General features: G+C 32.3%; 2 protein-coding genes across 3 annotated transcripts; one reads left to right on the top strand and one right to left on the bottom strand.

The window, feature by feature from the left end:
- Positions 1-780: 780 nt before the first annotated feature.
- LOC125054168 (RNA 3'-terminal phosphate cyclase) lies at positions 781-9,638 on the top strand. Of its 2 annotated transcripts, XM_047655909.1 has the most exons (9): positions 781-942; positions 1,020-1,137; positions 1,513-1,639; positions 2,027-2,212; positions 3,814-3,958; positions 5,497-5,612; positions 7,448-7,595; positions 8,765-8,875; positions 9,243-9,638. In XM_047655909.1, the coding sequence occupies exons 1-9, from the start codon at positions 901-903 to the stop codon at positions 9,336-9,338; spliced, it is 1,089 nt and encodes a 362-aa protein (XP_047511865.1). In that variant the 5' UTR covers positions 781-900; the 3' UTR covers positions 9,339-9,638. The 2 variants fall into 2 exon arrangements, with proteins under 2 accessions (XP_047511865.1, XP_047511873.1); XM_047655917.1 differs by lacking the exon at positions 8,765-8,875.
- Positions 9,639-10,648: 1,010 nt separating this feature from the next.
- LOC125054163 (minor histocompatibility antigen H13) lies at positions 10,649-15,394 on the bottom strand. The gene is made up of 7 exons (XM_047655899.1): positions 15,124-15,394; positions 14,286-14,467; positions 13,886-14,048; positions 13,256-13,439; positions 12,808-12,958; positions 12,355-12,513; positions 10,649-11,851 (listed from the first exon to the last, which is right to left on the bottom strand). Exons 1-7 carry the CDS (start codon positions 15,313-15,315, stop codon positions 11,788-11,790), a joined length of 1,095 nt encoding a protein of 364 aa, XP_047511855.1. The 5' UTR covers positions 15,316-15,394; the 3' UTR covers positions 10,649-11,787.
- Positions 15,395-15,522: the final 128 nt, after the last annotated feature.

A 15,522-nucleotide genomic window follows, 5' to 3' on the forward strand; every position in this document is an offset into this window, starting at 1 on the left:
ATTTCGTTTGGTGATCCCGCTTTTCTGTTGAAAATTTTCCTGAATTTTCTTTATCGTGCTATAAACCTCACGAAGCCCGAGACCTTTCCAACGAATGCAAAACCGTGGAAATCGGTTCGTGCGTTCTGAAGTTATAGCGTCAGGAAGGAAAACCCGACTTATTTTTATATAGTAGATGTAGAGTAGGATTGTTACCTACATATTAGTTTACGTGCTGGGAATTCCCCAATGAATCAGAACTAACGCTTAGCAAAAACTAACCGTCTAGTATTATCTTTGCCTCACTCAAACGCTGAGTGCGAACGCAAGTTTAGTGAAATTAATAATATAAAAACCAAGCAGAGGAACTGTCTGATCACAAATACTATTAAAGAAAATATGTTAGCTCAGCAAGCCATTCGTCGAAATTCTGAAAACTGCGTCAAATTTAATCCCACTAATGAAATGATTTTGAAGATGAATGCAAAAATTTATCAAAATAATGAGGAAATTATTTTAGAATAACTTACAATGATATGTATTTACAAATAAATTAATACAGCATCTTATTTTTCTTTTAATATTTAAACAAACTTTTACTGTAATTTTACTGTAATCGAATTTGAAATCTGCTGTATTGTTTTAAGAAACTACTATATTTTTTAGCTGACAACACTGTAATTTTACTTTTGGGATCTGGAAGCACTGCACGGACCACAAAGTTAACAGAATTTTTATATTTAAACCTAATTTTCAACTTCCATCGACCATCAGGGAAAAGAAGAAGAAGAAGTGCCATCGACTATATTATTCTTAATATATAAATATATATCACGGTTACACATTTGTTAGAAATAATTATTACATTTTAAGTACCTAAAATAAATTTCGAACAATACGTTACAGCGGAATAATATTAATATGACAGAGATTTTGGATATTGATGGGAGCGTTTTAGAAGGAGTAAGGAATCCTTGTGCGTTTTGTGCTACCGAATTGAAAAAATACTACCTATAAATAACAATCTGAAATTATTTCAGGGCGGCCAAATTCTAAGAAATTCCATTTCATTGAGTGCCATTCTTGGCATACCAGTGAGGGTAAAAAATATTCGAGCGGGTAGAAAAAAACCCGGCTTGGCAGCGCAACATTTAAAAGGTTAATTACAATATTTAGGTATATAGAAATGCAGTAGTTAAATTAGGTCAACATTCTAACAGCAGTATGTTTAAAAATACATTTAAAACAAAAACTTCCTATAACTACTTTTATCTGTATACTTAAACCAATTTAAAATTTCTAATCTATTATATGCAACAATTACCTAATCAGACCAGTATTTCCCTTAATATTTTTATTTAAATTGAAAGATTTCCTGCACTCATAGTTCTTGCTTAGTCTAAGTTGTTAACATTAATTCCATTAATTAAACAAATTTATAGGTATATCTCACAAGATTTTTTATCTGAAACACAATGTTTAGTAAAAAGTAGAAAACTTTAAAATGTAGAACAACCCATGTATTTATTTCAGGAATTCAGCTAGTAGCAGAAATGTGCCAGGCAAAATTAAGTGGTGCTCATATTGGTTCTACCGATATTCAATTTATCCCAGGGAAGATCAGAGGTGGCCAGTACCTAGCGCATATCCAGACAGCTGGGTAAATATATCTGAATTGTAAAATACCTACCATTAAAAATTATTATTACGACTAAAACTAGCTAATAGTATTAAAAAAATTGGGCTTTGAGTGCTTTGATTGGTAAATTATTTTAAAGGAATTCACATTTATTGTACTTGTTATTGTTACGAAAACAAAAACATATATTATGGTAGTAAAATTAATTTTCATTTGCACTATATGCATACAGAGAAAAGAAATGAGATCTACATGTGCCAAGCTTATGTGTTTGAATTGGCTAGATTCCATATCTTTTTAAATACCAATTTGTTACATAGTAAGAAAATACAAATAAGTTTTCTTAATATTATGTCTGTACATAAATATTTGAGTAACCTTTAAGTTTAAACAACTATTTGATTCCAGATCTGTAAGTCTTTTACTCCAAGTGGCCTTACCCTGTGCACTGATGGCAGATTCTCCTGTAATCTTAGATCTCAAGGGAGGGACCAATGTAGACATGGCGCCACAGATAGATTACATGAATGAAATATTTAGAGAAAACCTGAAACATTTTGGTGCTAAATATTCCTGGAAGATAATAAAGAGAGGGTAGGATATAAACATATGTTTAAATAGGCATATGAAGCTTTATTAGAATTATATACAGGTGAAGGTGAGGGGAATTGGTGAAAATATTATCATGAATCATATATTGAATTATTTTTAGTGGTAATACCCTATGTTTAACCTGGGATACCTGGGTAAGTCTGCAGACATCAAACTAGAATCTGACATATCTTTCATAGAAACCCATTTCAGACATTGTCGTGTGAAGAAATAATGTTTTTTATATACACTATAAGAGAACCCAAATAACATTACAATTTCACTTACATGAAACTACATATCGTCACTGAAGTGATAACCTCATATGTCAAAAAACCATTTATTTTTTATTCTTAGACTCTTATGTCATTTAAAATTAACTGGTATGATTATACCAAATAATAACATAAATAAGTCCTTTTTAACATCTTTTAGATGTTTAAAATTGTGTTTTTGTCCATACAAAAACACATAATTTTCTTCATTTCCTGTAATGTTTGGTTCTCTGGACATATGAGGTCATCATTCTACATCGACGATATATGGTTGCAAATCTTAAATTTTATTCACATGTAGAACTTCCTTTTTCCATCTCGACCTTCAGTTATATTTTTTATAGTATAGGGGGCAAACGAGCCTACGGTACGCCCAAAACAAGACGAGGAAGTCATCGCAGCCCATACCCATTTTAGTGGGTCCGTTGCCGGCCTTTGAAAGAGGAGTATACTTCCCTGGGAGTCGATTTCACATTTCGCTAGTTCGCAAAAGGAAAGTAACTGTGAAGCGGACCGTGGAAGACTTCCAGCCAGCAAGCTGATGCTGTTAAAATTTTGAATTAATATGGCTGGCTCGTACAGTGTTGAAAAGAGGCAGGAGGGATCAACCCAAACTATTCTTCAGAACATTCACTGTCTCTGCGTTGAGAGAGAAAATCAAGCCGATCTGTAATACGTTGGAGATTGACAATTCGACAAGCCCTTCACTAAATTTGGTCAAAAGGAAGGAGCTGGTATTTGGAAACACCTGCCCAGAGATGTGAGCAGTATTCCATGTGAGGTCGTACTTGAGCCTTGTAGAGCTCCGTATGTTGTTCATAAGTTAAATACTGCTTGGCCCTACCCTTCCAAAAGCTTCCAAAAATACCCAGCTTTTTGGAAGCCAGTCTAGATTTTTCTTCACAAAGACTGCGGACTTCTTTGGGTACTCCACTATGAAGAGCGCCTTTAAATTGAGGAGACAAGTCAAAAGAAAGGTCCTTCAAGAACAGAGCGTACCAATTCTTGAAAGGCCGGCAACGCACTTGCGAGCCTTCTGGCAATGAGAGTGTCCATGGGCGGCGGTGTCACTTAACATCAGGTGAGCCTCCTGCCCGTTTGCCTCCTATTAAAAAAAAGGATTAAGATCCTTTTGTCATGTTTAGCAGAATACGAACAAACTTCTGAGTCTGTGTAGGGTTAAACTTAACAAACTTACCCAAACTTAACAACAACCCCACACAGAAACCTCCAGTATCGTTTCACATTTGGAAACAAGTTTTTTACGGCTCTCATCAATCATTATTATGCGAAAATGAAATGTATTTTGCGAAACTCTTTTAATGACAGATACTTTCCACGAGGAGGTGGACATGTACAAGTGACTGTGAACCCAATACGGTCCTTAAAAGGTGTTACCTTTCATGATAGGCTTTATAGAGGCCCTCATTTCGTCAATATATGGAGCTTTGTAGCTGGGAATTTGCCTGTTAAGGTAAAAATAATTAATTAATTTATACTAATATTAAGCTGAATAAGGTTTGGACCTACTAATCTCAGGTATAATCAACTATTGGTTCGAGTTGTAAACTTAAATTGAATCATATATTCTATATATATATATATCTAATCTATATCTCTTGTTTTATGGTTTTATGTTCTATGATTGCGTGTAATTTGTTAGTTTATAAGGATTTTATTTCTTTATATTTTTATTTAAATTATCTATTGTTGTATAACTTCAGCTAAGATGGGCCCATTTTTGGGAAGTTTTTATTTTGTGTATTGCTTCATTTTAATAAAAAAAAATTCTTATATTATTTTGGAACTAATTGCGCTGCAATCTTTAAAGCCTCGGATTTCTGTATAGGTCGGTTATCGAAAGCTGGCGGGTTCACAGTACTCACACTAATGCAATTTCACATACAGTATGTTTCAAAATATGATTTTTTTGCCAAGCTATATATTTTAGTCCACTCTGGTTTTAATAAGGTTGGGTGGGTTGTAAATAAATAAAAATGTGTCAAATACATATAAATATTAGGTGCATACGAGGGTGGATCTAAAAGTTCTAAGCCAGACCAAGAACGTGAAAGAGTAGTTCGTGTAAATAATTTTTCATTTTTCAACATACGCTCCATCTAGACATGACTTTGTTGGTCGACAAAACGACCTTAGCCGTTTTCGGAGTAGATGATCCAGATATTTTCCATTGTTTGGACTGTTGCTTTGATTCAGGAGTATGGTGGTGAACCCAGCTTTCAACAAATCAAAAAAAAAACAAATCAGCTTTCAGCATCTGATGTCAAATGAAATATAACATTTTTTCATTAAACTGTTTTTATTAAGATGCTTAAAATAATTAAAAACATTGTGCACCATTTCACGAGATTGCCCTGGTAATGTTTGAAAAAAGATCAACATGTATAGTAAAGATCAACATAAACAGTAGCAAAAGCAAAACAATAACTGTCTCTTTTATACTCATAAGCTTGACCGAGCGCGAGAGAGACGGACAGTCTTTTCATGATGTATTTGTGATTGTATTTCAGTTTGACATCACGCCTCGCGCTTATTCACAGACACTACACAAGCACAAAGTGTACATGTGTTGAAGCCGCCAGCTTTAAATAACATACCTATATCTCTATATGTAGCGGCAGATGTCCTTTAACGTCGTAAATACAAATATAAACAATTCATAAATCACCTTGAAGACACGCAGAAAATTTCATCAAAATCGGTATAGCTGTTTAGGAGTTTAATAATAAACACACGCATAGAAGATTGAAATATATAGAGATGTATATAATAATGAATAAAAAAAATCTTTCCTCAGCAGTATTATAGACAAATGTTAAATAATAGACAATTAGTGGCCTGGGAGAGATCCAGCCAGGGAGGCCGCCAGTTGCCCCCTTTTTCATTTAATTATGTCAACGGTATTATATTTCTATACGCAACGAAGTGTTAATAAATAAATACATAGAATACAGTGGTCCAACTAACAGATTATAATAATTATTTTTTCAGATAGCTTATGAAATGGCCAATGGTGCTAAAGAAAAAATAGATATCATAGAGCATCCAGTTTATACTAATTGTATAAAAGACCAGCAATATGTACAAAATAACTGCAGCGGTATTCTGTAAGTCTTAACAGGTTTAAAACAAAATGAAATCTGTCAAAGCTTTATCGGGGTTAATTGTTTTGATGCAAGCCGTGTTTTTTTGTACAAAAAAACGTCTGTGTACTTATTTACACGCGTTAGAAGTTATACATCTTTGGCCTATAAACAAGATAAGAATCTGTTCAAAATTTTTATCTTTCGCCTTATTCTACGTTTGTAGAAAAGACGACACTAAGAATAGAAAAAAAATACTCTCATCAATTTTCCGTAACGCGCCAAAAGAAGTATAACTTCAAAAACTAGGTACAGCTACAAAATTTACACACTATACATATATTCAATTAAAACTAAATATTAAACCCTACAACAACAATAAATTACCGTTGTAAATATTTAGATTTCTGTTTGTTACGCGATCTTTTTAGTAGACAACCGGCCTTTGGCTGATTTTTAGGTCTATGGCCCATTGCCTTCCACCCTACCAGCGAGTGTTATAAATTCGCACAAAGAATTGATTGGTGCACAGCTTCGAACGCACGACCTCAGGGTTAAAGCCAAGCATCATAAAATAATTTAAATGATCATTATTTATATTAATTTTATATTTTTTGAAATATAAAATGTCAGAAATAAATACAGTACTGTATCATGAGCTGGGCTACAAACCTAATAAAGTTGTTATCTATAAATACGTGTCAGTTACAGGTATTACTGAACTGAACTGAACCAGTTTGATTATTTTTTTGAATTCTGTTATAATAACTATTATGTCGCAGCCAACTAATTAGCCGTTCAATTAACAGCCTCACCGTTTAACGTAACAGCACCGTTTAACTAGCGGCCTGAAAGATGTTCAGCCAGTTGATCAAACAGCTAGGCAAATGACTTGGATCGATGATGTTCCATTACTTGCCTGGCCTGTGGACTGTTAATTTAAAATTAATTCCACTTTCTGCCACTCTCAAACTCGAAACGATACTCTTCCAACTGTCAATATGGCGTCGGCAAACAACAACTTTACATACAATGGAAGAGTGTAGCGACAATAATAATGTGAATTTGACTCAAGCAATTTAATTTTTAAAGATATATTTTTTTATCATAAGTTTCATCTTTTTTATTTCTGCCAAAATATAATGACTATCGTACGAATTGCCTAAGCATTAGGCAGCCAGTTTATTAAATGTTGTAACAAACCCCACGGCTGAATATTTTTCAGGCCGCTAGTTAAACGGCCCGTTTAGTCAAAAGGCTAGGCTGTTAATTGAACAGCTAATTAAGCTATAGTCGAATTTTTAATTAGACGAAGTCAACTGACGTTTACGGTGTTGTCAGTTTTTGATGAAATAAAAATAGTGTTGTGACAAAGTAAAAACCCGTGAATTAATGATCGGTGATGGCACTAGTCGCCGCGCCGCGCTTTATAATAAGACGTCAAAAAACTGATTGTAGTTACATAGTACTAGTACCAAACTTATATCAGAGCACTTTTATACAATTTTGAAATAGAAATAATATTCTTTTATTGTTTGAAATGATTGACTATTCACACTCATTGTTCATTCATCTGATTGAACAAGAACTGAACGCATCACTATTACTTTAAATATGGCAACATTATTTTACAAAGTGACATTAGCTACTGTCAGTTGGCTTCGTCTAATTAAAAATACGACTATAGTTGGATGTGTCAGCTATATCGGACAGAAAAAAAAATCGATTTCCACATTTATCAAATTAATAAAAATTAAACAGATTTTTGTTAAATGACAGTCACACTGAGTAATTCAATATATTGACAAAACAGTGGATTTGTGACCAATTAGTTACATGTAGTTTATTTTATCTTCCAGTTTATGGAGTCCTTTGGTCACTGGTGGTGTATTAGGTGCCGACGCTTTATTTAAGGGCTCCATTGATCCCTTCGAAGCTGGACAAAAAATTGGGGCAGATTTTATGAATTTAATTTATTCAGGGGTCAGCCTTGATTCACATGCTCAGGTGATAATATTTTTTTTTATAGAACAGCGGGCAAACGGGCAGGAGGCTCACCTGATGTTAAGTGATAATAAATATGACACAAGTTATTAACAGTAAATAATAGTTATACTTCTATTATATTTATACGGTATAAGCCTTCCACTTTTCTTTATTCAATCAAAGGCGATTAAAGTAAATAGACAAATCATTGCTATGGAAAATCGTGATCGTAACGCTCGTGATAATTAAAATTGGCTGTCGAAGTCACAAGTTGTACCAAAAAAGAAATATTTACCGAAATGTTTAGAAATACATAAACACATTAATCCAAACGTTGCCATTGCTACCCCATGTGTTGAATGTGCAAAGTACTTATTATGTTGTGTTTTAAAGTTTATAAAAATTACCATCGGCATTTATTAAAGATAAATCTATAATGTCAGGACAAAATAATATTAAACAAGTCACTTCACGTCTCTCACCATAGCCTGCCCTCTTTTTCTAAATGTATGTATAGCACCATCTAGTAGCAAGTAGTGTGTGATATTGATTATGGCTAAAACGACAAACGCTGATTTCTTTTAATGCTACGTATTTAATATTGCATGATTTGAATCCGAAATATGATATTCAAATATTATTTGCACTAAATTGTTTCTCACGTAATGATGTGGTATAACTTTAAGCGTATACGTATTTGCGATTATTGAATGTTTAATTTTTCTTTAGATTAAATTATTTCTGCTTATCAGTTTCGCCATCTCACTATAGCCAGAATTTTCTGAATATTTATTTTCATCTATTACTTTAGTTGTCTTTGATTCAATCTTTTGCTGTATCAGGTTTGTTATTCTTCTGTGCAAAGTGGAAGTATATATATATATATATATATATATTATATTATATATAAAATACTAGTGAACGACAGACCGCAGACATTCTTTATTTGTTTTATATACAAAAAATATATTATCTAATTGTTAATCAATTCGTTTATAGGATTCACTTGAACTCACAAATAATTTCATCTATATCGGTAATTGGTTTAAGATTCGAATTACAATTACACGCACTGAAGACTCGTATATAAAGATGATATTAAAATATGTACTAATTTAAAATACAATCTTACATTTCTTTTTGATATATTTATGTCCAACATTAAAATAACATTTGGTTAAACATTTAAGGATCAAATGATAATATATATGTGCCTAGCGGAGGGAAAATCAATCGTTCATACAGGAGAGATCACATTACACACAAAGACAGCAATACATATAGCCGAGACCATTGCTAAGGTAGAAATTATTTTTACTTAGTTTTTATTGGAAATTTTCTCGTAAAGGAGTCGTCAGTTTAGATCTGTAAGCATGTTATATTGCGGAAAGTGCATAATATTTGATTAGACTAACTATCTTTCGCAATTTTTGTCTACAAATTATACGTCATATTGAGATGATTTTTTTTCTTTATTTTTATCATAAAAATGGTTCATTAGTTTGTGAGATTAACTCATTGCAGCAGGTGTATACAATATAAGAATTATATATTTTTCGTTAATATTTTTCATTTTGAATTTATGAGTATTTAAGATTAGTTAAAAATCGTGATATGACAGTTCCTGTTTGATCAAAGAAACGCTCATGTTAATTTTATTATTTTCAGACAAAATTCACAATACGACCGGATGAAGAAGACAAAAACTTTATCGAATGCACCGGATTGGGAATTTTCAACAAGAATATATCTATAAATGATTAATTGGTATTTTGTATGCGGCTTCTTACGAATATATTTGTTAACAAAGTGCTATTTAGATTATAACGCCATCTAACGATGCAAAGTAGAAATTATACGATACGCGAATATTAAAATGGAAGCTTGCAATACGACCCTACAATGGGTAACCTACTCGCGGTGATCATGTCTGTATATAGACAGACACACATGGTGCCCGCATATTAACATAAGCTTGATTATATAAAAATAATATTACTTATTCTAATTGAATATATTTTGAATGTACAACAGACTGATTCAAATAAAGTAATATATAATATACTAAGTATTTTAATTGTTCCCCATATGAAAATTTTATAATTGGTTAATAATGTAATTTATTAAGGTAGACTCACAGCAGTGCTTAATATCGCTAAACCCTACAGTAATAACGAATATTTTATTATTATTAGTTGGTTTGGTTAATGGGCTACTTTTATAATATTTAGCTGACCTCCGAATTTCTATACCTACTACTATTATTGAAGTATTTTTGGGAAATGTAAATTTAAGAAACATTAAGTTTCTAAATTTATAGTTTGACGCAGTAGGATCGACTGTAAATACTGTTAACTGACATTATTAAACACCAGAAAAAACTTCTTGCCGAGACTTCTGGTATATTGTATATTGCTGTAGAAAATATATTCGAATAAGCTTACCTTAAGTAATGAATTTCTAAAAGATTCCCCCAACAAGAAAAAATAAAACTAACTTCAATTAGATAAGTATTCATTCTTGAGATAGCAACACTAACAATATTACGTCTTAAGCCGGCACCAGACTCGCGAGACCCTCGCCACAAAATATATAGGCGAGTCAAGGCGGCACGACTGGTAGCCATTAACACTCGGTTTATTTTGTTGCTCGCTACATATACAAAGATATGGCCAAGATTGGAATGACTACGTTAGCTACTATATGTGCCTACCAATATTATAATGCCTTGCGTTAATATCACAAAATATAAAATATCATGAGACAATATCAATCAACACCAAAGTGAACAAGCGCGAGTGGGTGGTCGATGCTTTCGCCCCCAAAACAACAGAGCTGGCCAGGCGACATGAGATGGCACGGGAGCATAGTCCACACTCTCACGTCGCCTCGTAGAGTGTGGATGGCGAATTGTAGTTTACTTAAGCCGTTTGACATTCCAATTACTATAATATATTCTTGAGTTCTGTTAAAACTATCCCGCGCATATCTTGTATATGGTCATTATATATATGGAACCTCGGACGAAAGCTTTTTAGACACGTTACAATGGGACAAGACAGTAAAAGAAAATATATTTTTTAATATTTATTACTTAGCCCAGACATTGTTGTCAATTGTCGTATATAAATTCGATATAAATTCATATTATGACGTAAAACTTACCAATAAACTATAGGCAGTGAAGAAATAATATAAGAATAAATTTTATCGCATTCAAGATTTATTTCGCTTTATAACAATAAAATAGAAACTTTACAGCTGTTTTTAGTCTCCATAAGTTAGCATTCGTTAGTAGATTAGGAGATAATTATGAAGTAGAATCCGTAAAATGTAACAATAAAATCTAAGAATACGATAAGAACAAAAAGTATTTAAGAAAAATATCAAAATTTTCTAAACTGCCTATATAAAATAAAAAATACAGGTTATAAAGAAACAAGCAAAAGAACTTATAAAATAAAGAGGGAATTTATTTGTAACATACACATGTAAATTCTGAAACAACAACCTAATTTCCAGTTCGTAAGAAAATATATTATTTACATGGTTCAAAGTATAAAAATAATTGTGAGAAGGGCAACACGTTAAGGTATTTTCTAACAATAACTAATTGTATTTAGCTAAATATTAATAATTAAACAAGTTTCAAAATACCACCAATGGAAGATACGGGAAGATCGAATGAATTATTTTAAGAAATACACGGCTTTACAATTATCGCGCAATGGAAAATTTAAAACAAATAGAAACGCCAAGAAAATGTATTAAATTTTGCTTTGCCGTTAGCGTTTAATACTCTGACATACTCATGGTACAGATCGCCTAACAAAGTATACACACATACGCGTATTTACGTACGTATACTAAGGTACGCGTACGTGTTGTAGAGGACTGACATTTAATAATTTCTACTAAATACAAATAATCACAGATAAATATAATCTAGTAGTGCCTTAATAGCTTTTGGTCTTATATTTCATCGCTTGTTGGTTCTAATAAACGACTCGTCCCCGTAATAAAGGACTGGAATAGCATTATATGACGACGTTCTTTAAATAGTTTTAAGGAGGATTTTCATACGATGCAGTTTGAGATCTAAAACGTAACTTAAGTTAGCCGTGTATTTGAAAATTTTGCCAATCATGGTCCCTACCTTATAATAACCATGGTGTGCAATAAATTTGTGCTTGACGAATTATTTTATTCTAAATTATTCCGATTTCTTTGTCTTACTCGCGTCTGCTTTCTCTTCGATGGCTGTTTGGTCTTCATAGCTGTAAAATCAATAATAAGTATAATATAAAGATTAACATATTTTATTAAACAGTACTTAATTTATTATTATTATTATTATTATCTTTATATAATTCTTCTGTGAGTGTGTATGTCACTGAACTTCTCTCAAACGACTGGACCGATTTTGATGAAATTTTTTGTGTGTGTTCAAGGGGATCTGGGAATGGTTTAGATTCACAAATCAGCCCGCCAGATGGCGCTGCAGTCGGTACTTTCATACTTTGCTTTACTAATCGCTTGAAATATCATGCAGGACAACGTCTGTCGGGTCCACAAGTATTACATAAAGTTGCTATCAATACACAATTTCTCACTCTTTAATTTAGGAATTATATATTAGTTTCGGAGAGCTATGAACGCAATTGTATACATAATTATTAGTAGGAACAAAATATAATGAGAAATTATTCTCTGACCAATCTAAAAGATAAAAAAATATAAAAAATCTAAATTACGGCGGTAAAGGGTTTATGATACTCACTTGAACAAAGCGTTGATATCTCCTTTGAGTAACGCAAGAGTAAGGGGTGTTGCGAGACAGGCAGGTACCAGATAGAGCAAAGCGGGTTGTGCGTGTTTAAACACGTGCATTACCACGATCGTGGCCAATAATCCTACGATGTAGGCTGTGAACGTAGCTCTAGAGTCGAAAAGTAACAGAAAATTAGTATCGTAAAATGCTAAAAAAATCCAAATAAATGTAGCATTATTTTTCTAGTGTCTTAATGACGTCATTTTCTTTCTTACGTAATTATTGAGGCTTTCATGCCGTGTTCTTTACTTTGGCCTTGCCATATGTGGCATAAACTTGCCTATTAAAAAAAATCACAAAACAGATACAATCTAAAGGCATTATTTTTTATTGTCACACCTAAATGTGTTCAAATTTGTTCACTTATTCATAGATAAGTCATATCTAATAAAAAATGTATACCTGAAGTAGAACTCCGAATTGCGTTTAAGACTTTTGTCGAAGCGCAAAAGCAGAGCAATGAAGATACCGGGCACCACAATGTCTCCCAGACCCAACATGGCAAAGTTACTGGCATTGAAGCCATTCACGAAAATATCTTGTGGGAACACCACTGTAAAAGTATTAGTAGTAAGTTAGAAAATGGGAATGAAAATATAAGAAAAATATACCCTAATTAAAATATACCAAAATTTGTTTATATTATATGACTAGGCATTCTAATTCGGCAAAAGTATACTTGTTCTAAAAGTTGACTCATTGAAAAAAAACACAAAAATGAGCTTAAAACATCAAAATCTCAGTTACAACTTTTAAGTTATACTATTAAATTAAATTTACGGGAGTCGTACTTTGAAAGATGAAAAATTTAAAATATTAAAATCTTAAACATTCTATTACATATCCTTACATTTGATGGGCGCTTCAAAGGACTTGGCAACAGTGACCATCACGTTTGTACCAAACACCCAGAAAATATCATACAAAAAGAGTCCAGACAATAAAATACAGCCAGTAACAACATTGTTAAGTTGCAGAAGCTCTACTCCATTGATTGCAAATGCAATACCAAACAGATTGTTTGCGATCCAGTGCTGAAAATTTAAAATTGATTTAACAGAAATAATACAATATGTCCTCTTATTAGCTCTATGCCTAAGTGGTTATGGCGCATGGCTCATCCCAGAGTAGTACTTAATGGATAGCATTTAATTACCAAAACCGATTAAAAATACTACAGTACAAGAATACAGTGGAAGACATGACAAAATGTTGTTCAGTTCAAGCCAGTTTCGAGTTAAGCATTTTTTATTATAAAAATAGCTTTATGCTCTATTCTAAATAATCTTAACTATGATAAATTTCAAATTCGTCTACTAGCACAATTGTCTTAAAACTGTTAACAAAATTTTCACTTTCACATGTAGATTCTATATGTCACAGAAATGTTTCACATAATATTCTAGTCATAATTTTTCCTCATAACACTGTGTATAAATTAAAAAAAAATTAATAAAATTTATAACGCAAAGTAACTCACCTTCTTATGTAAATACCAGAGGCCGAAGACGAAAGAAATAACCAGACATATGACATCATAAGAGGTGAACTTATAGTTGACCACATCTCGATCACCTCGAGTAAATAATATGTGGTAGGGCACCTTTGAAACTGATGCTGGCATCATAACTGATATGATTGGGCTGCGTTTGGAGAATAATTAGTTATAGCGTTTTCTTTAAATTATGTCTATAACTAATATGAACATTATTCTTAGTCGCATGATTAACAAGACACATAGAGCATGGTAATATAATTAAGCCATGTTTTACTAATATTAATAATTTTGAAATATTGTACTGTAAGAAACTAATATATAGAAGTTTATAGAAGCAAAATCTTAGAATAAAATTATTACTACAAAAAATTCTTAAACTCACCTTAGTAAATGACTAAGTGCCAATACTCCTAAGAAAAAGAAGTAACCCGTAAGAAGCAGGTTTATATACTCTTTGGAGAAGAACTGGAAGAATATGTAGAGACCAAATAAAGCACATGAGGCAATCACTGGGAACATGAGTGCATCACGGTTGGACATTGTTTCAGGGCGCTCACCAGATTCCTACAAATTAAGATTTTTAAGATAATGCCATGCTTATTCATGTTTATACTTAAGTTGATTAACTAATTTATTAAAAAATATAATAATATTGTATATTCTATTATTTAATATTACAATGATTTTAAATTGAAACTACTATAATTCAACTATTAAAACTAGGTAAAATGAGAAAGAGACTAACTGGACTCAGAAAACAGTGTGTCAAAGGCAACAATTTCAAATATAGTAATTGTGGAAGATATAATTTTTTTTTTGACTTGTTTCATTGTTAAGTCTAACGAGTTAATAAAGTTTTCTATCATTAATCAATAAATATGTGGGATCCTACAGTACTAACACATATTACATTCTAAGAAAAATTAGACAAAGAATTTAAAAAAGAGTATCAACTGAAAAAAACTGTCCATCCTTTTCTCTATACCCTAAAACTCTGTAAATTCAGATAGGGAGATGTACATTTCAATAGCCAAGAGCATATATTGAAGAATATAATTATCGTTACTACAAATAGCAGTATGGTGTTAGTAAGAAGAGCACTGCCACGATGACAAATACGTTTGAACTAATACTTCTCGCCATTTTACTTGCATCTTGGAAAAGTAGTATTATGTTTAATTCTATGTAATATTTTGCACCCTATAATAAAATATATATACCTTTTGCTCTTTAAGATATTTCACTGAACGAAATGATCCGAAAAATATGGGTAAAATTGCCATGACCACCAAACTTAAGTACGCGACCGCCACCCCTTCTATACTCATATAAGGTTTGGTTGTTCCATTATGTAAAGTTTCTTTTATACTTTCTTCTATATTAACCGGTATTTCTGTCACGGATTCTGCCATTTTATTATAAAAATAAAGTTTTCTAAGTACTGCTACGCGTCCTGCTCCTACGGGTACAAATTTGACAATATAATAACAAATGTCAAGTCTAAAGCTAAACGAACACGTCAGTCGTCATAGCTATCCGTTTTTTTCTCTTTATGGCTCTGGCACGGATTTGCTATCCGCTGTGTTGGCAATCTACTATTTATTAATATTCGTTCAGTA

Source organism: Pieris napi, chromosome 1 (genome assembly GCF_905475465.1).
Source record: "Pieris napi chromosome 1, ilPieNapi1.2, whole genome shotgun sequence".
In the NCBI taxonomy this organism is placed as follows: Eukaryota; Metazoa; Arthropoda; class Insecta; order Lepidoptera; family Pieridae; genus Pieris; species Pieris napi.